General features: G+C 46.4%; 2 protein-coding genes across 10 annotated transcripts in view; one reads left to right on the top strand and one right to left on the bottom strand.

Annotated features, from left to right (window-relative positions):
* Window positions 1-1602: 1602 nt before the first annotated feature.
* On the bottom strand, window positions 1603-10483 carry Stmn3 (stathmin 3). 2 transcript variants are annotated; one of them, XM_052184592.1, is made up of 5 exons: window positions 10412-10483; window positions 4444-4539; window positions 4020-4195; window positions 2376-2567; window positions 1603-1958 (listed from the first exon to the last, which is right to left on the bottom strand). In XM_052184592.1, the coding sequence occupies exons 1-5, from the start codon at window positions 10428-10430 to the stop codon at window positions 1899-1901; spliced, it is 543 nt and encodes a 180-aa protein (XP_052040552.1). In that variant the 5' UTR covers window positions 10431-10483; the 3' UTR covers window positions 1603-1898. The 2 variants fall into 2 exon arrangements, with proteins under 2 accessions (XP_052040552.1, XP_052040553.1); XM_052184593.1 differs by lacking the exon at window positions 10412-10483 and having other exon boundaries at window positions 4444-4605.
* The window catches only part of Rtel1 (regulator of telomere elongation helicase 1), a 45869-nt gene continuing 31339 nt past the window's right edge, over window positions 8110-22639 (top strand). For 2 of the 8 annotated variants that reach the window (XM_052184567.1, XM_052184571.1), the window contains exons 1-6: window positions 15091-15291; window positions 16468-16719; window positions 17820-18021; window positions 18354-18447; window positions 18926-19007; window positions 19229-19289. In XM_052184567.1, coding sequence (XP_052040527.1) covers window positions 16618-16719; window positions 17820-18021; window positions 18354-18447; window positions 18926-19007; window positions 19229-19289 — 541 coding nt within the window. In that variant the 5' untranslated portion in view covers window positions 15091-15291; window positions 16468-16617. Of the gene's footprint in view, window positions 9071-15079; window positions 15292-16467; window positions 16720-17819; window positions 18022-18353; window positions 18448-18925; window positions 19008-19228; window positions 19290-22639 lie in introns of those variants that run through there. The other 6 variants (XM_052184568.1, XM_052184572.1, XM_052184573.1 and 3 more) reach the window with 6 other exon arrangements.

Here is a 22639-nt window from a genome sequence, read left to right on the forward strand (position 1 = left end):
CAGATGACAGACATAACACTAGGTAACACAGCTATTTCTAAACACACAGAATCTTTGTAAAACTGCATTTACCTATTTATCATGTATGTATGTGTGAGTGTGTATGCTATGGCATGCTTATGGAGGTCAGAGGAGAAGGTATATGACTTGGTTCCCTTCTACCATGTGAGTCCTGGAGACTAGACTCAGGTCCTCAGATTTGGCAGCAAGTTCCTTTATAAGCTGAACCATTTTTGTTTATTCAGGGTCTCTTTCTTATTAATTTAATTTAGTTTGTAAGTTCAGTGTGAGCATGAGATGGGTGCATGCTACATCGGACTTTGGCTACTCAAGAGTTGCCATTAGAAGAAATCTAGTCTCAGTTCTTCTTCTTCTTCCCCTTTTGAGTACCACAAAAGCCATTTGTGGGCACAGTAGAGTTCAGGTCCTGAATGTTGCTTCCTCTTGTGATTAGCTATTTCCCCTGAGCCACTGCGATGGTCAGTATCCTCTGTGTTTCCTGGATAGGCTCTGGAAGACCTTTCTTAGTACCCTCAAGGGTGCCTGATAGAGTGTGGAGGCACCAATGGCTACAGCCACCTGGTTTCTGCAGCCTCAGTTCTAAGTTGTTAAAGAACACATCATGTATCTTCCTCACATTTTATCAGGCAGGTGAGAAGGTATCCTGGCTTCTGGAACTTAATGGTGGAATGGGGCTGCATGGAGAAGAGAGAAAATGCTGCCTTGTCACAAAATCATGGAATTCCCAGTATGTCCAAGCAGGTGACTATCTTCAAAGGCCACCATTGGGGCATTGGGAATCCCTGGGCTGAGAAAGAGGAAAGGATCATGCCTAGATGCTTGAACATGAGAGTCCTAGAGTCAGGTTTTCTGCCCTTAGTAAAGGTTTCAGGATGAATGTGGGGAACGTGACTTGGGAACTCTGACCCAGCATCTAAATCTGCAGACACCCGATCCTAAAGAACCTTGCAACCCCAAGAGCTCCCTGAGAATTCATGGCTGCTCCTTTCTCATACCTAGCCATGCCTGGCCAACAAGTGAGGCTGGAATTCCAGGGTCCAGGAGTGTTCTTGGATCACAGCACTTAACAGGGGAAAGGGACTAGGATTCCAAGGGGCTATAAAACCCCTGAGTGGGGCAGAGGTATTAAGAGTGGCTCCACAGAATGCCTCAGCTAATGCTTTGCAAAGAGCATGTACTTCTAAGACAGTAGGTAGTGTCGGTGATGTGCTCTCTAGACTACAGAAGTTCATGGGCCCTTGGTGGAGAGAATACCTACCCCAAACCACTTCAGGTGAGATAATACTTCATCTCAGTCATTGTGAAATGACTATAGGGTCTAAAATTGGCCCTGGGTGCCCCTGGATCAGGATTCCCGTGAAATCTCATTAGAAAATTGTAACTCACACTCTTCAGCTCTAGTAGCTCTGATGCACATAGGCTCCAGGGCTGTCCTCAGTCTTTCTCTGCTCTCTACAGAGTCTCTCCACAGTTTCCTATAAAATTTGGGGTAGATGTTGCTGTGTGCCCTGCAGAAGCTGAGAGGTCGAACTCTCATTCAAGTCTGAGAACCTGAATGAAAATCCACACATTTATGCCACTGCCACTAGATTTATTAAGGTTGCCAACACATCCACTAAGAGGGCCACTAAGAGAGCCCCAGCCACACCTGGCCTAGTGTCTGAATAGGGGACCACATCTCCTGCCTAAGGAGCTCCTTCAGGAAGAGCCCAAGGTCAGACACATTACAAGGACTGGACAGTTCAGTGTGGGGGAAAAGCAGGAAGCTGGGGGTATAGGGGAGCAGATAGGAGCAGGCACAAAATTCGCATCTAGACAGAATTGAAAACAAAAACAAAACCGGAAAATGTTCTTCTCGCCTCTGGGTCCAATGCTCCTTAGCCAGACATTTCCTCCCGCTGCTCCTTGTTCCTGCGCACCTCAGCAGCATGCAGTTCCTGTGAAGACAGGCAGAGGGAGGAACCCTGAGGAGCTGCCAAGGGTAAGGGTGTCCCGAGGATCTTCCACTGGGGTATATGGGTGCACTACTATACTTCAGGAGCGTTAGAGCTATAGTGCTTAAGAATCTGACCCCCAGTGTAAACATCTCCTCTTGGAGCTGGATCCCACGGGCATGCAAATTCCTTCAGAGCGCTTCATAACTACTGTGATTGTTGAATGTGTCTCACTAAAACCAGGTTCTAAGTCTGATTCCAAGGCTGAGAGGAAGTGCTCAACTTTAGAACTTTAGGACCTTCTTCTTCACTTGATGCACAGACCAGATCTCACACCCAGAGTTTGCCCCGCTGTGACCACGCCCTCCACGTCAATGCCCGCTCCTTACACTCCCATCCCAACCACCCCTCGGTGCCTACCTTCTCGCGCAGCCGCTCACGCAGCGCTGCCAGGTGCGCCTCACGGATCTCCTTGCTCAACTCCATCTTGTAGTTGAGCTTCTCCTCCGCTAGGCGGCTAAAGTTATTGTTTTCTTCCAGCGCCTTGTGCAGCACCTCCCGTTCATGCTCACGCCGCTCTGCCAGCTGCTTCAGCACCTGAGCCTCCTGAGTCTGCACAGAGCTAGGGGTTAGTGAGCAGTGGCCCGAATCTCTCCTAAACCAGGTAATCTCTCTCTGGTGCCCAACCACTAGACAAGCTCTATGCGCCTCACCTGCCAGCACATGGACCCAGAAGCTGTCCAGGGGATGACCTCGACCCTCTCTGACCTGGGACCCAAGTATGTTCCTCTGTTCCCAGCTTAGTCATGACTCACTCGTCCCACTGTCCTGTACCAACCAATACTCATCACTCCTTTTTGGGGTTTGTTTGTTTGGTTGGTTTGGTTTGGTTTGGTTTGGTTTGGTTTGGTTTTTCGAGACAGGGTTTCTCTGTATAGCCCTGGCTGTCCTGGAGTTCACTCTGTAGACCAGACTGGCCTCGAACTCAGAAATCCACCTGCCTCTGCCTCCCAGAGTGCTGGGATTACAGGCGTGCGCCACCACCGCTGGGCCTCATCACTCTTCCTTATGTCCCTGCGACTAGTTTCTATGAGCCTAGGTGCCTTACACTGTCTTGATTCCCATCCCAGTTTTCCTGGAACTTCTGGAGCTTTTGCACTGAAAAAACTGCCCTCCAGTGCCAGGTGAACTGCAGTGGCTTGCCATTTATGCTATGTTCAGCCCCAGAATCTTCTTGTTGCTTCAGAATCTGGGACTGAGAACTCCCAGCCTCATAAATGTTGAAGGAGCAGGGTAAATTCTGAACTGTGAGTTGTGGTAGCTTCTCTAGACCACCCCTAGACAACTGTCTGTTAAACACTGAGCAGGTACAGATGCAGCTAAGTCAGCTAGATCCTAGCTCCCCTCTATTGCTCAGCAAAGACTTGTGTCTACAGGGATCTAGGAAGGGACATTGTGGTGCCACTATCCTGCTATGGCTGGGGAAAGGAATGTCTGGTGACCCTGGAATAACAGATAATGGGGGGAGCCAGGATCCCTGGGATGATTAGCTCCCCTGGCCTACGCTGCCTCCTGAATGATGAGCCTGGGTCCTGTTGTGTATGGATTAAGTCATTTCCCCTGGCCAGTGGGCTTTGCCTCTAGGATCTTAGTCCTAAAACAGATTTTGTTCTCTATGTTTCAGTCTCAGTGGGGCTGGTGTGGAGGAAGAGGCTGCAAGCCCCATTCATCTCTTCTAGGGCCCCACTGAACTACCTAACCAACCCAGCTAAATGTTGAACCTCTTCTCCTCGATCTTCTGCCATGAAAAGAGCACTAGCCTCAGCATAATGTCCTAAGGCCTCTTTCTGGAGGAATACAACCTGACCTCCCTCTGCCATGATTAAGGTTGAGGTCTCCCTCAAGAATGTGGTTCCTGTTGCCCTGTGTTTGTCACCATCTTGGCACATCCATCTGTCACCTCATTTCAATTGCTTAGCAGCAAGTTCTGCACCACCCAGGCCAATGTCCTGACCAAGCAAAGGGCCTGGTCAGCAATATCAAGTGTATATAGAGAGTCCTTGCCTTCCTCCGCTCCTCAGCTGCTTCCAGCCGCTTCTGCAGCTCTTCCAACGAAGCATCCTTCCTCTTGGGAGGAGAAGAGAGCACAGGGCTCTCTGGAGATAGGTCAGAAGGAGACTTGAGGATGACCTCGAAGCTCTGGCCAGAGGCTCGCTTATCCAGCTGCTTCACTTCCATATCTGTGGAGCAAGACCAGATGGGACTTCAGGAAGCCTAGCTCGGGCATACAAGCAGGATGAAAGGTTCATTCCCAGCACACATCCCAACAAGGGTTGAGAGGGGGTGCTGTTTCTCTTTAGCATGAGTCCCTCCTCCCAGAATGACTCTCTCCAGCCAGTTCACAGCATTGCCAGAGGCCAGATGAAACAAGAGAAGTAAGGCTGTCAGGCCCTAGCTGAGCAGGGCCAGCAGTTGTGGATACACTCACCCCCATACTGGTAGATGGTGTTCGGGTGAGGCTGGGAGTAGAAGCAGGAGCAGATGAGTGACAGCACGGATAACTCCTTCATCTTCTCCTTGTAGGCTGTGGATGTGAAGTTAAGGTGAGCAGGTACCATGGTATTTCTTTTCTTTTTTTTGTTTTGTTTTGTTTTGTTTTTTTGAGACAGGGTTTCTCTGTATAGCCCCGGCTGTCCTGGAACTCACTTTGTAGACCAGGCTGGCCTCGAACTCAGAAATCCGCCTGCCTCTGCCTCCCAAGTGCTGGGATTAAAGGCATGCGCCGCCACTGCCTGGCTAATGGTATTTCTACATCTTTGTTTTCTACCTTGGACTTTATCTATGTGCATATTTGTTTTGTTTTGTTTTGTTTTGAGATGGTGTGTCGCGTAATCCAGGCTGGCCTTAAATTCACTTTGTAGCCTAGAATGACCTTGAATTCTTTTTTTTTTAAGACTTATTTTATTTATGCGAGTACACCTGTAGCTGTCTTCAGACACACCAGAAGAGAGCATCGACTCCCATTACAGATGGTTGTGAGCCACCATGTGGTTGCTGGGATTTAAACTCAGGACCTCCATAAGAGCAGTCAGTGATCTTAACCCCTGAACCACCTCTCCAGCCCAACCTTGAATTCTTTATCTGTCTGCTTTTATCTCCCAAATGCTGGACGTATAGGTGTGAACCACCATGCCTCTCTCTCTCTCTCTCTCTCTCTCTCTCTCTCTCTCTCTCTCTCTCTCTCTCTCTTATCAGATTGGTGTTTGAATCCCAAAACTAGGATTACAGATGTGCACTACTTTACCTGACCTGTCTTTGTCTCTTAAATTTTTGTATGTTTTTCTCTGCCTGCTAAATGTTCACTTCCTAATATTCACAGGTTAAAATCCTACCATTGTATGATAGTGTTAGGTGAGCAAGTCATAAGAGTACAAACTGGAGTGTAACCTTGTCAGAAATAAAATCAAAACAGTTTTAGGATTGTGTGTCTGTGTGTGTGTGTGTGTATGTTTGTGTGTGTGTGTGCAGACTCCTGAATGAGATTAATCATCTTGCTGCACAGGATCCTTAGTAACCCTTCAGCTCTTCCAACACATGAAGTCACAAGGACACATGTATGAACGAGGAAGTAACCCTCACTAGACAACCAAACATAGTAATGCCTTGACTTTGAGTTTCTAGTCTATAGATAAAATGAATTTCTACTTTTTAGAAGAAATGCCCAGCCTAAAGGTATTTTTCTGATTAGTCTGAACAAACTGTAACACTTCAGTCAGGGTCTCTGTCTTCTGTCTTTTTAAGTTAATCACTGTTAATGTGTCTTTCTCCTTTTGGATTTTTGCTTGTATTTTGTTTTTCTGTTTTTATTTTTTTTAAAGATTTATTTATTATATGTAAATACACTATAGCTATCTTCAGACACACCAGAAGAGGGCATCCAATCTCATTATGGATGGTTGTGAGCCACAATGTGGTTGCTGGGATTTGAACTAAGGACCTTCAGAATTGTAGTCAGTGCTCTTAACTGCTGAGCCAACTCTCCAGCCTGTTTTTCTGTTTTTAAACAAGGTTTTACTCCAATCCAGGCTGGCCTTCAACTTCCAAGAATCTTTCTGCCCCAACCTCCTGTGTTAAGATAACAAATTTAAGCTACTACACCCAGCTTTTTTGTATCTTTCTATGTGTCTGGTTGCCAGTGTTCAAATTGTTTCTTTATATGAGTATACCTTTCTGTGATTACTGGTAACTTTGTATCTTTGGGGTTTTGTTTTTTGTTTGTTTGTTTGTTTGTCTCAAACTTATAAAAAGTTGCCTGTTTCTGCCTCCAGTCTCCTGAGCAGAACAAGTACAGCTGTAGGAAACTCTCCCAGTAGCCCCTGCCCTTTTCATTCATGCCTTCTGCCCCTTTTTCCCTTCCTCAAAGACTGGATCTTGCTATATTGCTCAAGATGACCTTGAACATTCCTATTCAAGTGATCCTTCTGTTCCTAAATCCCAAATAACTGAGACTTCCACCTGTAAAGCATCTCTCTTTGGCTGTAAACTTAAGTAAGGACTCAGACACTACTGCTTCCTCCACAATTACCACTTTGAGGTGAATCTTTGTTCTCTCAAGACATCCACTCACAGCCCTTTCAAGTAGGATAGGCAGGTTCTATGAAGGACAAGGACAAACCATATACAGGAGTTGTCCACTGAGCTACAAGCTCACTGCTTCCTTCCAAATCAATCCAGTATTCTTGTTGCTCAACTAGAAAGGGAGGCAAACTGGTTACTATGACCCTGTCTCCCAACAGAAAGAAAGAAGTGCTCATTCACTTGTCAACCAGCTCCATTGCAGACTACTGTCTTCATAATGTCCAAGAATCCAGTAAGCCCAGTACAGTTCCTCCGTTCCTCAGGGACAATGAATGCTAGGTCTTAGCTTACTGGGAAGATATTAACAACATTCATTGAAATGCAATTCTAGATTATCAGTGTTCTCTCTGTTCTATCAATTCCAAAAGTCTTGTAGGCTCTAAGACTCAGATCTAGGTCTCTAGATAAGAGGAGGAGGAGCCCAATTCCATGTTTGAGTACCCAGCTAGCACTCTTTGAGGTAACAGACAAGAGGAGCTTGGATAAGTATTTATTAGATGGACTAGAAACTTTCTGATCAAGTTTTACCTGATAATTAAAAAAAATGAGTTGGCAAAGAATTGAGGATGGGCTGGAGAGATAGCTCAGTGGTTAAGAGCACTGACTGCTCTTCCAAAGGTCGTGAGTTCAAATCCCAGCAACCACATAGTTGCTCACAACCATCCATAAAGAGGTCTGAATCCCTCTTCTGGAGTGTCTGAAGGCAGCTACAGTGTACTCACATATAATAAATAAGTCTTTAAAAAAAATCCGGGTGGTGGTGGTGGTGCACACTTGTAATCCCAGCACTCTAGGAGGCAGAGGCAGGCGGATTTCTGAGTTCAAGGCCAGCCTGGTCTACAGAGTGGGCTCTGGGACAGCCAGGGCTACACAGAGAAACCCTGTCTTGGGGGAAAAAAAGAACTGAGAATATGGAGTAGAAATGGTCAAAACTTCTCTGGAAAATTTTGTCCTTTCACAACAAGTACAGAGAATGCTGGTTTGGTTTAAAATTTGTAATTAGTCAGATTCATTTGAAAGCAGCATGGAGCCCTGGCAGCAGCAGAGGGAGCAGAAACAACCCCCAGAATGGGCAAAGCAAGGCTAATCATTGTCTTCAGAGGAATTCAGGAGGGAAAAGAGGGGAAAAATTCAGGAGGGGGGGTGGACCTCAAAGGGGACTTCATGCTTTTTATTTTATTTTATATGTATGGGTGGATATTTCTCTTTTGCCTGCATGTATATCTGTGTACCACATTTGTGCCTGATGTCTGTGGAGGTCAGGTTAGAATAGTCAGATCCCCTGAGACTGGAGTTACAGAGATTTGTGAGCTGCTACCATGTGGGTGGTGAGAAGCAAACCTGGGTCCTCTGGAGGAACAGCCAATGCTGTGAGCCATCTCTCCAGTCTTGCTTTATATTTTCTTCTCTTCTCTACTTCTTCTACTCTTTCTTCCTTTCCTTCCTCCGTTTCTTTCTGTTTGTTGTGGTTGTTTTTTTTTTTTTTTTTTTTTTTTTTTTTAAGGCAGGGTATAATGTAGCCTAGGCTGTCCTTGAACTCACTCTGCAGCAAATCCTGTCTTTGAACTCCTGACCATCCTGCCTCCACCTCCTGAGTGTACCATGCCTAGCCAAGTTTTGTCTTTCCATAAACAACATTCACTCATGTATTTGTGCTATAAAAGGTTGATCCAACAAAGGAGGCAGAGGGACACGTGTGTTTCAGATCATGTGGTGAGGAGCTAGAGGATCTGGAGAAGTTGGCAGTAACAAGCCAGTAGCTATCTGGAAGATCTAGAGGAGGTCAGCCGCCTTGTGCTGAGGAGACGGGATGCAAGGAATAGGACTGGGTCCAGGGCAAGATGGACCAGAATCCTGAAAGAGGCCAGAAAGAAGGAACTTTGTTCTTTTCAAGTCCTAGCTAACTAGCACCCACTTCCCTGCTGATCCTAGCTTTCCATATTATTATTTCTCATCTTGTATGCAAACCCCTGATAGGCTGTCCTCATAGGTCAGGAACTTGGGACCTGACGGTTGCTCAGAGGCCATTTTGGCTTGAGCATAAAACATTCACAGGAAAACTACTGTAGGTTTATAGCAGATAATGCCAAATTTAAGAACCAGTACCAGGAGGCTATCTTCCAGGTAACTATTACTTCAGCATGGAGGATGCTGTCAGGAATTCAGGGAGCAGCACCATCTCAGCAAGAGTGAGTACCTGGAGAGAAGGATGGGGTGCTGTTGAGGTAAGTCAGAGATTCCTGAAGTCAAAGCAGGAAACCCAAGTGTTCAACTGGCAGGTGAGGTACCATATGTTGTAGCTGCAGTCAGGGCCAGTGTCTGGTGGCCATGGACATACTCCTTGTATGATTTCTCTTATTTTGATTAGACAATGGAGAGCTTTCTTCTCAGAAGACAGATCCTCAAGGAACAGATAAGACAACTGACCACTGGCAGGGCCTAGGGACAGGCCTGCTCTATGATCTGGCTGCTGGAAGGTGAGGATGTTGCAGAGGACAGGATAACTAATAAGAAACTGGTACGTGAGAGACATTAAGCATGAGGAAGACACTACCTGGGACTGATGGAAAGGGGGCCAGGTCTGGCTATAGCACAAAGCTAAGGTTTGATTCACATTTGTAGAGCTGGAGCTTAAAGGGTCTTTTACACACGTGGTCCCTTCCTTGACTGATACTGAAAAATCTCTGGCCATAAGGGGCGCCTTCAGGGCGGGACCGCGTGATGGGTGGAGTTTGTACCTGGGGCCAAAGCCAAGAAGAACCAGGCATTGACCTATTTGACCGCTAAGATCAGCCTCCTGGGCTGAGGGAAGGAAAGGCAGCAAGAGCATAAGGTTCTTAGAGGAAACCAAGGTCAGGAGGTGGCTGTCATGCGTCCTTCAGTCTCAGGCACCCCCCCCCCCCAAAAAAAAAAAAAGAAAAGAAAAGAAAAAAAGAAACCCTGCTGAGACTAGAGACTGGGCGGGGCTGTCCAGCTTTAGGCTCTCAGGTCAAAAGTAGAACCACCGCAACCATGCAGTATACTGGATGTCCTTCCCTCCGCCTCGGTTCAACCCTCTATGCAGTCTGAGGTGTGGGAGGCTTCCTATGAAAGCAGACCCCACCCACACCCCGGAAAGGTTTGGAAATGCAGTAGCCTCTCCACTTATACCCAGTGGCGCAAAGGGCGGAGGTTCTTTTGGCTGGAGGTGGCCCTAGCATCGCAGAGGGTGGTCCCCCGGTACAACGATCACAGTGGGGAATGGAGGCGAGGAAGCCTTGCTTGTCGCAGGCTCTAGTCTCTCTCCGCACGGTTGGGAGGTCCCCTCCTATGTCCCTGCACCCCTCCCCCCATTTCTCAGAGACCAAGGTCCAGGCTTCTATAGAGGGTTCCACCTCCCCCTCAACCCGCTAAAAAAGACTCAATGACACTGAAACCCAAGGTAGCTGGAGCCTTAGGGGACCAGCTAGCGGAACTGCATGCTCTTATCCTCAGGCAAGAATCTGCAGAGCCGCCCTGCCGCAGTCGCACCTTGGCCCCGCACCCCAACGCCTGAAGGGGCAATACCCCAGGGAGCCGGATTTCATTTCAACCCTGCCTAGGGCGCGGCTCCTGCCCGGCGTCCGGCAGCATCTCCTTCGCGCTTGAGTCCCCTTCCTCCCTTTAAGGACTTTAGACCTCCGTTCTTTCAGGGCCAGCCCAGCCTCGCCTTGCACAAGGTCCGACCCAGGAAAACGGGATTAGTAACTTGCTCCTGCGTCAGGAGAGGCCTCTACTTAGACAATGGCCTCTGTAAGACCCACTGCGGTCCCATGATCCCCTAGGCTCCCGAGCCCTACCAGATACGGTGCTGGCCATGGTGCTGGCGGCGTCTGGGGCTTCGGAGGCCGGAGGGATGCGGGCGGCGTCTGGGAGCTGCAGTCTGCGAATGCTGCAATGCTGTGGAAGGGAGGGAGGGAGGGCGGGCGCGGCAGGAGGGGGAGGGAGCGAGGGATGGATGGAGGGAGAGGGGGTGGAAGGAAGGGGAGGGGAGAGGAAGAAAGAGGAAAGGAGAGAGGAAAGAGAGGGCGGGAGGAAGGGAGGAAGAGAGGAGGGGAGAGGGAGAGAGAGACAGTGAATGAACAAACCGCGGACCGCAACTATCAAAGGCAAGACAGTGGGAGGAGATGGAGGGAGAGAAGTAAAAGGATGCAACAAGAGGCCTATATTTTATCTGCCGGCAACCATGGATGACACTCCTGTAATATGGCTTTGTGTGTCTTAGAGGATGTGGAGATAAGACTCATTCCCCAAAATAGGTAGGGAAGGAGCAGGGCCAGACTATGGGCTTGTCCCATAGTCAGGGTGGGTGACAGAGGCTGCCAGAGGCTGGATGATTTCTAAGCCCCCATTAAGTAGTACAAGGAAGGGATTCACTGGTTTGCAAAGGGTGACACTGTCCTACAAGAATATCTGGGGTAACTGTCCAGGGAATGAGCAGGTTCTGGTTAAATAAGGGTGTGGTAAAGCCTATGTCAGGGATTTGATGTGACCTTGATTCAGGTTCTAGCATCATCATTCATGTTCTTTATCTGATGGAGAAAGAGTTCCTAGCCTCTCTGGGCCTTTGCTTCTTTGGTGTAAGATGGAGTCATAGTGTTGGGAGAGACAGAAGCAAGAGGATCTCTGTGAGTTCTAGGCCAGCCAAGGCTACATAGTGAGACACCAAGAGAAAAAATAAGCTCCATCAATGCAACTTGAGGGGAGGGATTTATTTCATCTTGCAGGTTACAGCCCATCACTGAGAGAAGTCAAGGCAGGAACTTGAAATCAGGTCTGCTTGCTACTCCATAAAGCATTCCTCTGACCAAGAAACCTAGTCACTTTTAAGAAAATACAGCAGGAACCATCAAGAAATGCTGCTCTCTGGCTCACAAACAGGCTTATATGTTTTGCTGGCTTTCTTATATAGTTCAGAACAAGCTGCCTAGGGGTATACTGCCCAGCAATTAACAAGCAAGACAGTTTCCCAAAGACATAGGCACAGGTAAACTTTGGTCCAGGCAATCCCTCAATTGAAATCCCTTTCTCGTGCGACTCTAGGCTGTGTTAAGGTGACAGTTAAAGCTTGCTAGGAGTAGGGAGCACCTGATTTGCCTTTCTTGACAGGACAGCCTGGTATCCAAGAGTCTAGCTCATCTACTTTTGAGATGGAGTCACTAAAATCAAGAGAAGAAGGGCTTGTTTCACAAACATTTAACTCATAAGACCAGAAGTAAACTTCTGAAAATCTTGCTGGGTGGTAGTGGTGCACACCTTTAATCCCAGCACTTGGGAGGCAGAGGCAGGTGGATTTCTAAGTTTGAGGCCAGCCTGGTCTACAGAGTGAGTTCCAGGACAGCCAGGACTACACAGAGAAACCCTGTTTCAAAAAACAAAACAAAAAACAAAAACAAAAAAAACCCCAAAATTTAAAAAGCTTCTGAAAATCCTCCAAAACTTTAAGGGAGATGAGGCAGCTCAGAAAGGCAAAAGTCAGGGGCAAACCTAAGGACAAGGTGTACATGGCACCCGCCTATTACCTTTGTACACAACCTTGCACTTGGTATATATGCCTGAGCCTGGGCCTATGTATCTGACAGTTGGGATTAGATTGCATTATGGGGATTAAAAGACTTCAAAAGGGAATATTCAGAGGGCCCAAATAAATAGGAACTCCCCTTTCCCTAAAGATTTATTTTACTCTCTCTCTCTCTCTCTCTCTCTCTCTCTCTCTCTCTCTCTCTCTCTCTTCCTCCCTCCCTGTGTGTGTGTGTGTGTGTATACAGGTGTCTGTGGAAGCCAAAAGAGACATCAAATCACTTGAAGTTATAGTTAAAGGTGGTTGTATTCTGTCCAGTGTAGATGGTGGGAACTAAACTCTGATTCTCTTCAAGAGCAGCAAATGCTCTTGACCACCGAGCTATTTCTCCAATCCTAACAGGAGCACTTTCAAAGCAAGATAGACAGTTCTCACTATGGAGTCAAATGGCAAAGATATAAAAGCTATTTCCATCCTATAGTCAGAAAGACCTTAAAGTTACCACTGCTGGAAGCAAATTCTGCCAACATAAATACCCTGGAACTCTTTACCAATCTGAACTCACTCTGGACTGTCCAGGAGAATTCTGGCACCTCAGAAGGATACTCAGTCATTCAACAAGTACCTGTAAAACACATGTTATATGCTGGGGCTTGGCATACATCAGAGAGAAGAGGACAGGAAAGGTATACCAGAATCCTCATTGCAGCTGCTGGCAATGAGGAGGCTTCTAGAGACAGATACGGGAAGATCCAGTCATTCTCTATCTCCCAAACCTTGAGGTAGGCATTAGTATACTCCTGAACATAGTGGGAATCCTTAGATTAATGTTTCTCCACTCTGTTCTTATTAGCCTACTGAGTTCCTTAGTTTCAAGAAGACTTGTTCTGTCCAAGTCCTATAGCTAGCAATATAGCTTCTCTCATACTATTGCCAGAACAGTCTTCATGGAAATCTTTTCTAGCCTCTAGTCAGGGGAACCCTTTAATATTATTTCTCTTCTATATACTTATCACAATCTTATGTGTGGTTGGTTCACATCTACCCTTTGATCGAAATAGTGTTTTATCCACAGAGAATCCCTTGGAGTCTGCCAGAGCAGACACTGAATTCAAGTTTGTTGACTTGTTTTCCATTCTTTGTAACCTGAGGAAGACTTTCTATAGTCTTCATCAGTCTACCCACCCCTTCATCTCTCAGAATAGATTCAGGAGAATAGATTTCACATCTATCGTCATTAGAGTTGTTACAAATCAAAGCATGGGTTCTGGAAGCTCCAACAAGCTGTTCTTGGAAACTTGTTCTAAATAAGTTCAATTAAGTAGACAATGTAATAGTGAAAATAGAAAAGGGTTTTTTTTTTTTTTTCAATGTGGCAACATTGGGCAGAGGGACAGTAAAGTCCAATTATCTCCCAAGTGATCTTTAGGGCTCTGACATACGATTTAGGTTTTAATTGGTGGACAAGAAATGTGAATTACTAAGCAGTCTTGGGTCCTTAACCATCACCTCTAGCTTTAGTCTCTCTGGCAGAGCGGTCTGACAAGTTGTCATAACTGCATAAAATCTCCTTCCCTGAGATGAGTCCCCTCTTTGTCTGGTATCCTTTCAGTCTTTTCCTTCTATCCTGGGGAATTACTATTTCTGGGGGCCCATTGTTTAAATGGTCTGATAGTCAAAAGGAAGATCGTATACATCTCTTTAGAATATATTCATTCCTTCCAGTTTCATTGGAAGCCATGCATGCTGCCTCAAAGCAACTATCTATGTGCTGTGGGACTAGACGTGTCTTAATGTGAACCCAGGCAGCAGATGAATCAGCTCAGGTCTCAGCTTTACTTGTAGCCCAGGAAGTTTTGCCTGGATTTAGTGCCCATCCCAGGGTGTGGGGCCTTCCTCACCTTCAACTTCCCAATGAGAGACGAGGATCTGAAAAATATGATACATTTATAGATGAATCAGGGTGTTCTGTAAATATCATTTCACATGCATGAGTATGGGCATATCTGTGGGAAACTACCTGGGTATTAAAGAGAAGCTCTGAAACAAGTATCTATTAGTAATGGAGAGTCAGCCACTGAAACATCAATTTCTTTATAATACCTATTGGGATTGCCTGAAATAAACACCTCTGATGTCAGCATTGCCCTGAAGGACTTTGCAGCTCTCTCTTCCCTGGAGCTCTTTGTTGACTGTCAGATAGTGCTAGGTACTAGAGAGATTTAGAGGGCCTCACCTGACAGCTAGGAGACACTGATTTGAAAATAAGCTGGACCCTGGGTAAGTGAGAGAGGAGGCCGTGAGAGATCTTAATCGGGGGTCTAGGCAAGATGCAGCCATTTATGGATCTTACATAAAAGTGATAGAGATAGGTTCATGCTCCAGCTGTGAAAAGATGCCTTTTGTGAGGTGAGGTCAGTAACCGTAAGAAAGCTGAAGATTTCTGCGGACAATGTAGGTGGCCTGGCCAAATGAACTAGTAGACTCCAGAAGATGGAGCTCATAATGAAAAAAGTGGGAGATGAGTGGCCGAGCGGTGCACGCCTTTCATTCCAGCACATGGAAGAGGCAGGCCAATCTGGTCTACAGAGTAAGCTCTAGGGCAACCAAGGCTACACAGAGAAATCCTGTTTCGAAACAAAAAGAGTGGGAGACAAGCGAAACTCTAGACGATTTTATTTTTGTTTTGTTTTTTTTGGATTTGGTTTTTTTCGAGACAGGGTTTCTCTGTGTAGCCCTGGCTGTCCTGGAATTCACTCTGTAGACCAGGCTGGCCTGGAATTCAGAAATCCGCCTGCCTCTGCCTCCCAGAGTGCTGGGATCACAGGCGTGCGCCACCACGGCCCGGCTTCTAGACGATTTTAAGTGCTCTGCATAGAATACAGAAATGGGTCCAGGTCCACTGCGCGAAACCACATTCCCCAACTCCTCTGGCGTTCAGAGAAGGAACCTGCTGACCCAGAACTTGGGGAAGCGGTTTCCGCCCGGGTGCAAAGTAGCAGACCGGAAGGGAGGAACCGGAAGTGTAGCGTTTAGGCGTGGCTACACGGATCTGCCCGCGAAGTTCCAATCTGCAGACTACGGAGCACACGGGGTCGGCGTCTTTACAGTTGCTTGATTCAGGATTTTGAAAGGCACCCCCCGCCCCCACCGAGACAAGTGAGCTGGGAGTCACTTAGCAGTTTTATCTGAGTGGATAGGGGTCATAGACCACGGTCTCGCTAGTTCCGAAGCGGCCGCGGTGCATTCTGGGTCCGGGGGCTCTTGCTCCCAATAGTGTCTAGCTAGAGGCGCCTCCCCCTTGGGCTAGCTCCAAGGCGGGGGGATAGACTTTCGCCTGTTAGTGGACTTGGAGGTCTGGAGAAGTTTAGTGACTTACGGAGGGCTGCACAGATATACGTATCATGATTCTGTTTTGCTACCCTTGTTTGTTTGTTTGGTTTTAGTTTTCCGAGACAGGGTGTCTCTCTGTAGTCCTGGCTGTCCTGGAACTCGCTCTGCAGACTAGGCTGTCCTCGAACTCAGAGATCCACCTGTCTCTTCCTCCTGAGAGCTGGGAACAAAGGCACGAGCACCGCGCCCCACCTGTTTCACTACTTTATTTGCATTTGGGTGCCCACCTGGACCGAATGGTGCATGACCCCTACCTTAAGAGCATCAAAGGCTAGAAGCATTCCACGCTTCTGTGTTCAGGTTCAGGCCACAAGGGATGCTCCCAGGTTCTTAGTCACAGACTTTTTTTTTTTTTTTTTTTTAAATATTTATTTATTTATTATTATATGTAAGTATACTGTAGCTGTCTTCAGACACCAGAATAGGGTGTCAGATCTCTTTACGGATGGTTGTGAGCCACCATGTGGATGCTGGGATTTGAACTCATGACCTTTGGAAGAGCAGTCGGTGCTCTTACCGGCTGAGCCATCTCTCCAGCCCCCACAGACTTTTTTGAAGAGTTGCAGGTAGAGTGCTGACATTGTGCTTGTTTTGATAACTAGATTGGTTTTTTGTTTTGTTTTGTTTTTCAGTCTAGGATGGAATTGTGTGAGTCAGGAGATCATCTTTACATCTCTAAGCTCCTTTTTATTTTTTGAGACAGGATCTACATAGCCCTGGCTGTCCTGGAACTCACTGGACACGCTGGCTTCGAACTTAGAGATACCCCTGCCTCTGCCTCCTGAGTGCTGGGATTAAAGGCATGTGCCCCTGTGACTGGCTCCAAGCTCCTTTTGATAGGGAAATAACAGATTTTCTGACCCCACAGGAACAGCTTCCTAAAATGATTGGTGTACTAGTCTGTGGCTACAATGGCTGATTTTTTTCTTGTCTGTGTTGTAGGGAATTCCCGCAGAGAGAAACCTGGTGCCACATGCTGCCAACACTTACCTGGAGTGGTTGAAGCACTGAGATGTTCAGAGGGGTTTGTCTGACAGACCCAAACAGCCTGCATCTTGGCCTGCCACTGTGTTTTCTTCAATATAGGCTGATATGCCCAGGGTAGTCCTGAATGGTGTGACAGTGGATTTTCCTTTCCAGCCTTATCCATGCCAACAGGAATATATGACCAAGGTGCTAGAATGTCTCCAGAAGGTAAAGCTACAAAGCCCAAAACATTAATCTAGGGAGGGACAATGAGGGTATACCTTCAGCAAATCTCTATTGTAACCGCACCCTCATCCATTCCAGACAGGGTCTGTCTGCGTTCTTTGGTTGGAGACTCTAACAAGTGAACAAAGGAGATAGTTCTAGAGAGTAATAGCTTTGAGATTGCTGTCCTTTCTGAGTAGAAGAACAAAAGATAATTCTTGAGAGGGATAGCTTTGAGAATGTATTTCTGTCCTTTCTGAGTAGATGATGTTTGTGTTGGGTGTATTGGATAAGGAATGGTATCATTTCTACACAGAGGAGCAGGAATACCCAGCTTTCACCATTTTGGGAAAATGTTTTGGAATGTTTTAAAACAAAACTTTGATTTATTTTATTTTATTTTTGAGACAGGATCTAACTTTTAGCCTAGGTGTCCTGGATAAGCAAGGCTAGCCTCAACTCACAGAGATCTGTCTGTCTCTGCCTTTAGCATGCTAAGGTTAAAGGCATGTATCACTGTGGCTTACTTTTGTGTTTGAGCCTTGAAAAAAGTCTTAAATCTTAGGGGTGTGGCGCATGTAGCTTTCTACTAAGTTTCTTGAGGTGTCCTCTTGTATTTGAGTCACCTTTTCCTCAAATGTCTTCTTCAGGCTTCCATCTGATATCTGGGATAGAGGACATCAAATTCTGTTCAAATATGGTGAATGTCTATATCCAGAATTGTAAAACAGTTTCCTATTTTGAGACTTGGCACCTAATTGGTCATCTGACTACATTAGGCTGAAATATTCTGTCAAATTTGGAGTAATGCTCTGAAATTATTTTGCTAATGAGGGCAGCCTTTGTTTTCTGAGATGGTCTCTTTACTTAGCCCTGGCTGTTCTATGTAGACCAGCCTGGCCTCAAACTCACAGATATCTGCTTGCCTCTGTGTACCACTATACTTGGCTAATGAGAACAGCTAAACTTATGCCTTTTAGTGGAAAATGTCATGAACTAATTCATGTCCTCTGGGTGTGGGCTGTGTATCTCAGAGCCATCTGACTTCTCTCCATTTCTCTACACACCCTGCCTTTCCCTTTCTTGTGGCTGACTCCATTTAGAAAGTAAATGGCATCTTGGAGAGCCCCACAGGCACTGGGAAGACACTGTGCCTCCTCTGCACCACATTGGCCTGGCGGGAACACCTCCGAGATGCTGTTTCTTCCCTAAAGATTGCTGAGAGAACTCAAGGGGAACTGTTTGCCAGTCGGACCTTGTCATCCTGGAGGAGTGCTGCTGCTGCTGCCAGCGCTGACTCAATAGGTGACACCTCTCTCCCCACCCTCACCCCCACCTCCACCTCTCCTGGCCTCTTGTGATGAGAGGGAAGGGAAAGAGCCTGTGACAGGGCTGTTCACCCAGGCATCCTCTGTTCCTGGAGCAGAATTTAAGGAGAATTTTGTATCATCTATATTCCTCACCATTTAGGTATATACCTGGGGTCAAAGCTTTTTTTTCCCTGGAATGGGGATACCACAGCAACCTATAATATCAGGTTTATAGATGTTTACAGGGCTGAGTTATCTCAGTGCTGCATGTATAAACACACATGAAAATATGCCTCACAGCTACTCCCTTTCCTTATGCTTGTGCAGATTGCTACACAGATATCCCAAAGATCATCTATGCTTCTAGAACTCACTCACAGCTAACTCAGGTCATCAGTGAGCTTCGGAATACTTCCTACCGGTATGTCAGCATATTCACACCTTGAAGAGTATCTGGATAATGACCTTAGTTTGGAGCTGTACCAGGGTCCACTGAGTGTATATGTGTAGTATGTGGGAGGTGAAGACCGGTTGGTTTTGATATCCATTACTGTGAGAAAGCAGCTTTGAACTTATGGCTGTCCTTGATTGAACCCTGGGCTTCTTACAGAGTTGTCATGCCTGAGGTTAGGGTCAGCTCTGGTTCCTCAAGACAGCTTTACTCAAGATGGAAGAAGAATCTACCTTTAGCCAAAATCCAGCTGAGTCTTGATATCTTGATAGGGCTCTCTTTTTTTTTTTTTTTTACCTATCACATTCTAGCCCTTTTATTTCCTTTGTTCCCTAAGTTTTCTGTGTGCTCCCATTTGTTTCAGATAGCTCCTGCTGCTAGGTCACACTGTAATCTGCATGTTCTGAGTCAGCTCCTCCTTGATGTCTTCCATTCTTTCTTTTGTCAGGCCCAAAGTATGTGTGCTGGGCTCCCGGGAGCAGCTGTGTATTCATCCGGAAGTGAAGAAGCAGGAGAGTAACCACATGCAGGTAGGCTTTTAAGCACCTATCCTCCGTGGTTCTACTGGTTGGATGATACCTGGATCTTAGAATCCTGAATTGTTTCCCCAAGGATGCTAATCCTGGACACAGTGCTCCCTGCTAGGCTGGGCCACGGCTTAGGGAACCCAGGGAACATAAACTTGGGGAAGTTGTTGGTGCAGCCCATTTCTTAGCCACTCCCAGTAAGCACTCTCTGCCTCTTCTTACAGATCAGTTTGTGCCGCAAGAAGGTGGCGAGTCGCTCCTGTCATTTCTACAACAACATGGAAGGTTAGACTAACTTCTTTAAGCTGTTCCTGCTAGCTGTCTCGCAGTTTGGGTGAAGCTTGTGCTGTCTTCTAGAGTTTAGTAGCATCATAACCTATGTGCTTTACCCTGTGCAACAGAGCGTGTCTGTTTATTTGGGTGGTGTCTTTTGATCATGAGGGGTTTCCTGCATTGGTATTATATGGATAAGAGCTCATACAGTCCAAGAACTAGCACTGAATGGCTCTCACGCTGATCAGGTGGCCTGTTCAAAAAGGGTTCATGTTGAGTACCTGCTTTCCCATTGGCAGCCTGGTCTGTTCCTCACAGAAGTGGCCTTTGACAAGTCTCCCTAAGAACTTGAATACAGCTGGGCAATGGTGGCGTACGCCTGTAATCCCAGCACTCTGGGAGGCAGAGGCAGGAGGATTTCTGAGTTCGAGGCCAGCCTGGTCTACAGAGTGAGTTCCAGGACAGCCAGAGCTATACAGAGAAACCCTGTCTCAAAAAACCAAATCCAAAAAACCAAAAAAAAAAAAAAAAAAAAAAAAGAACTTGAATACAGGTGTCATTACTTGCAGCTGGGAGTTGAACACACTTCTCTTCCTCTGAGTTTGTTGCTTCCCTCTTTATCTTTTGCTAAGTTATGACAAGAAAAGCTTCTTGTGATGTGTCCTTCACTATTTTCTTTTTTCTTTTCTTTCTTTTTTTTTTTTTTAAAGATTTATTTATTATATGTAAGTGCACTGTAGCTGTCTTCAGACACTCCAGAAGAGGGTATCAGATCTCATTACGGATGGTCGTGAGCCACCATGTGGTTGCTGGGATTTAAACTCAGGATCTTCAGAAGAGCAGTCAGTGCTCTTCACTGCTGAGCCATCTCTCCAGCCCCCTTCACTGTTTTCTGTAACCTCCGGTCCTATATTTGCATAACTGGCAGAATGGCTGGGGGGTTCTAGTCTCTTTCAAACTAGAGTACCTTTTGTTTTCTATCCTAGGGTTAAGACTGAGACTCCTGTATAAAGTAGGAGGGTACAGGCAATGTGGGGTTGGAGCACTTGTAAAGCTTTGATGGTGGGAGGGTTGACATCTTTGCTTATTGCCCAGGGCCCTAGAAGTGAGGCTTTTGCATCTGTTGCTGAGCCTAAGCTCAGGGGAGAGGGTATCTCATTACCTGGCATCTGGCTGCTGGAAAGATATGATATGACATGGCTCTGTGATGAATACATCAGCTATCTTTCGTCTTGTTTGCCTTATTTTTTGGTCTGATGACTCTTAGTGTGTGATTATCTCAGTGTTTGATTGCCCAGACCTTAGATGTAAATGTGTACCTACACCAACCCTCAGGTTTCTCTGATACGGATACTGTGAGTCTGGGCTTGGTGACTAGTTTGGATACTCCATGATTAGAGTTGTCATTCCCTGTCCTTGTTAGCTTCCTAGTGTGGGTCTGCATTTCTGCAATAAGTCACACTCAGGGAGGCAAAATACTAGGTTGTGCTTCTTCCTTGCCACTCTGGTGCCAGCTGCTGACAAGCTGCTCAGGGGAGGCTAAATGTAATCTAAGATAGGGATCCCAGACTGTTTGTCTGGGTAAGAAATGGCAGGGCCTGGACAGATAGATGCTGTGGTTCTCAAACTCCTGGGCACCCAGACACCTCTGGGAATCATGAGTTTGAGGGGTGGGGGGAATGTTGGGAAGGGATTTGGCTTATCTCTGAGTGAGTCCTAGGAGTATGGAGAGGCCTTTTAAGGGAGATTTAGGTAAGGCTCTATTTGATGAAGGCCTCCCCACAGTGGTTATTGACGAAGGAGACAGCCCTTGTTTGCCCAAACTCCTTTATTCATGGCGGATGAGGATGCATATTACTTACTCAGGGTGAACCAGCGATTAAATACCTTTTGCAGGAAGGGATGCTCAGGAAGGAAACACTCAAGGCCTATCTAGATACCTCATTAGCATGAAGAACCCTGGGTGTCTATGCTTATGACCTGTTGTTTTGGTCCTCTTAATGGGGTGTCATGGTCATGTGCTATAGGACAGGAACCTGGTCAGGGAGCTAGATTGAACTCCTGCCATTCTCAATTATGAGTTTTATTGGGGTTCTGAAATTTGCTGCTATCTTACTAGTTCTTCTGTCTGTTGGCACAGTCCACTGTCCCACAACTCCTCTTCTTCTGGGAGCCCTCAAGCCCAAGCTCATGTCTGTGGAAAATAGGAAGATATATACAGACAACAGCAAGCTTTTCTGCAGTGGCCTGATTAGGGACAGTACTCTGGCCTGTGGCCACTGCTCTTGTCTCCTAGTGGAGACTACTGATTACCTAAATGAGTTCTTCTGAGGGGTGCTGGGTTGCCTGAAAGGTATATTCTCTCTCCCCACCCCTCTCTCTCTCATGTATATGATGTTTTGCTTTTGTCTATGTTGTGTATTATTTATATGCCTGGTATCTGCAGAGGCCAGAAGAGAGCATTGGATCCCCTGAACAGTTGTGAGCCACTATGTAGGTACTGGAAACCAAACCCAGAACCTCTGGAATAACAGCCAGTTCTTTTATCTGCTAAGCCATTTATCCACTTTTTTAAAGGGCGTGTGTGTCTGTGTGTGTGTGTGTGTCTGTCTGTCTGTCGAATGCACACATGGCTATGGGTACCTACAGAAGTCAGATTTGATCAATGTATCTTCTGGAGCTCGAGTTACAAGTGGTTGTGAGCTGACTGATGTGGGTACTGGGATCTAAACTGGTTCTCTGTGGTGACAGCAAATTCTCTTAACCTTTGAATCTACTTAACAGTTCATCTCTTTTTCTATTTTGACAGTATCTCAAAAAGTCTGACCTTGAACTTGCTTTGTAGCTAGGACTGAACTTGTGTCACCACCCCTGGCTTGTGTATGCAATGCTGGGGATTAATCCACAGTTTTTTGTATACTAGGGGAGAGGTCTGCCAATCGACCTATATATTTTGCCCTTGAAGGTACTCTGTCTTCTTACTTTGTTCATTTCTATGAGGGAGCCCTCAGCCCACCCTATCTGGTTCTGCCTTTACCTATTCTATGGCCTGTGCTTGCCTGATGCACTCATTCTCTCTTCTCCAGCCTTGCTACCTCCATTCATAGTCCTGGCAAAGGAAGTGGGTATAGGTGTTCCTTTGCATTATGCCAGAGGGTTCTGGTAGAGTTCCTGGGAGACCAACCCTAGCCAGTTTTCCACACTGTATGGGTCAGCACTTTGATGTCTATATTTATTTATTTATTGTATGTATGTGGGTACACTGTCACTGTCTTCAGACACCCCAGAAGAGGGCATCAGATCTCATTACAGATGGTTGTGAGCCACCATGTGGTTGCTGGGAATTGAACTCAGGACCTCTG

Source organism: Apodemus sylvaticus, chromosome 5 (genome assembly GCF_947179515.1).
Source record: "Apodemus sylvaticus chromosome 5, mApoSyl1.1, whole genome shotgun sequence".
Lineage (NCBI taxonomy): Eukaryota > Metazoa > Chordata > Mammalia > Rodentia > Muridae > Apodemus > Apodemus sylvaticus.

Coding starts and splice junctions, on each gene's coding strand:
- Stmn3 (XM_052184593.1), bottom strand. CDS start 4,573: ATGGTACCTGCTCACCTTAACTTCACATCCACAGCCTACAAGGAGAAG. Junction 4,196..4,443: donor CACCATCTACCAGTATGGGG/GTGAGTGTATCC, acceptor CTTGCTCCACAG/ATATGGAAGTGAAGCAGCTG. Junction 1,959..2,375: donor GTGAGCGGCTGCGCGAGAAG/GTAGGCACCGAG, acceptor CTGTCTTCACAG/GAACTGCATGCTGCTGAGGT.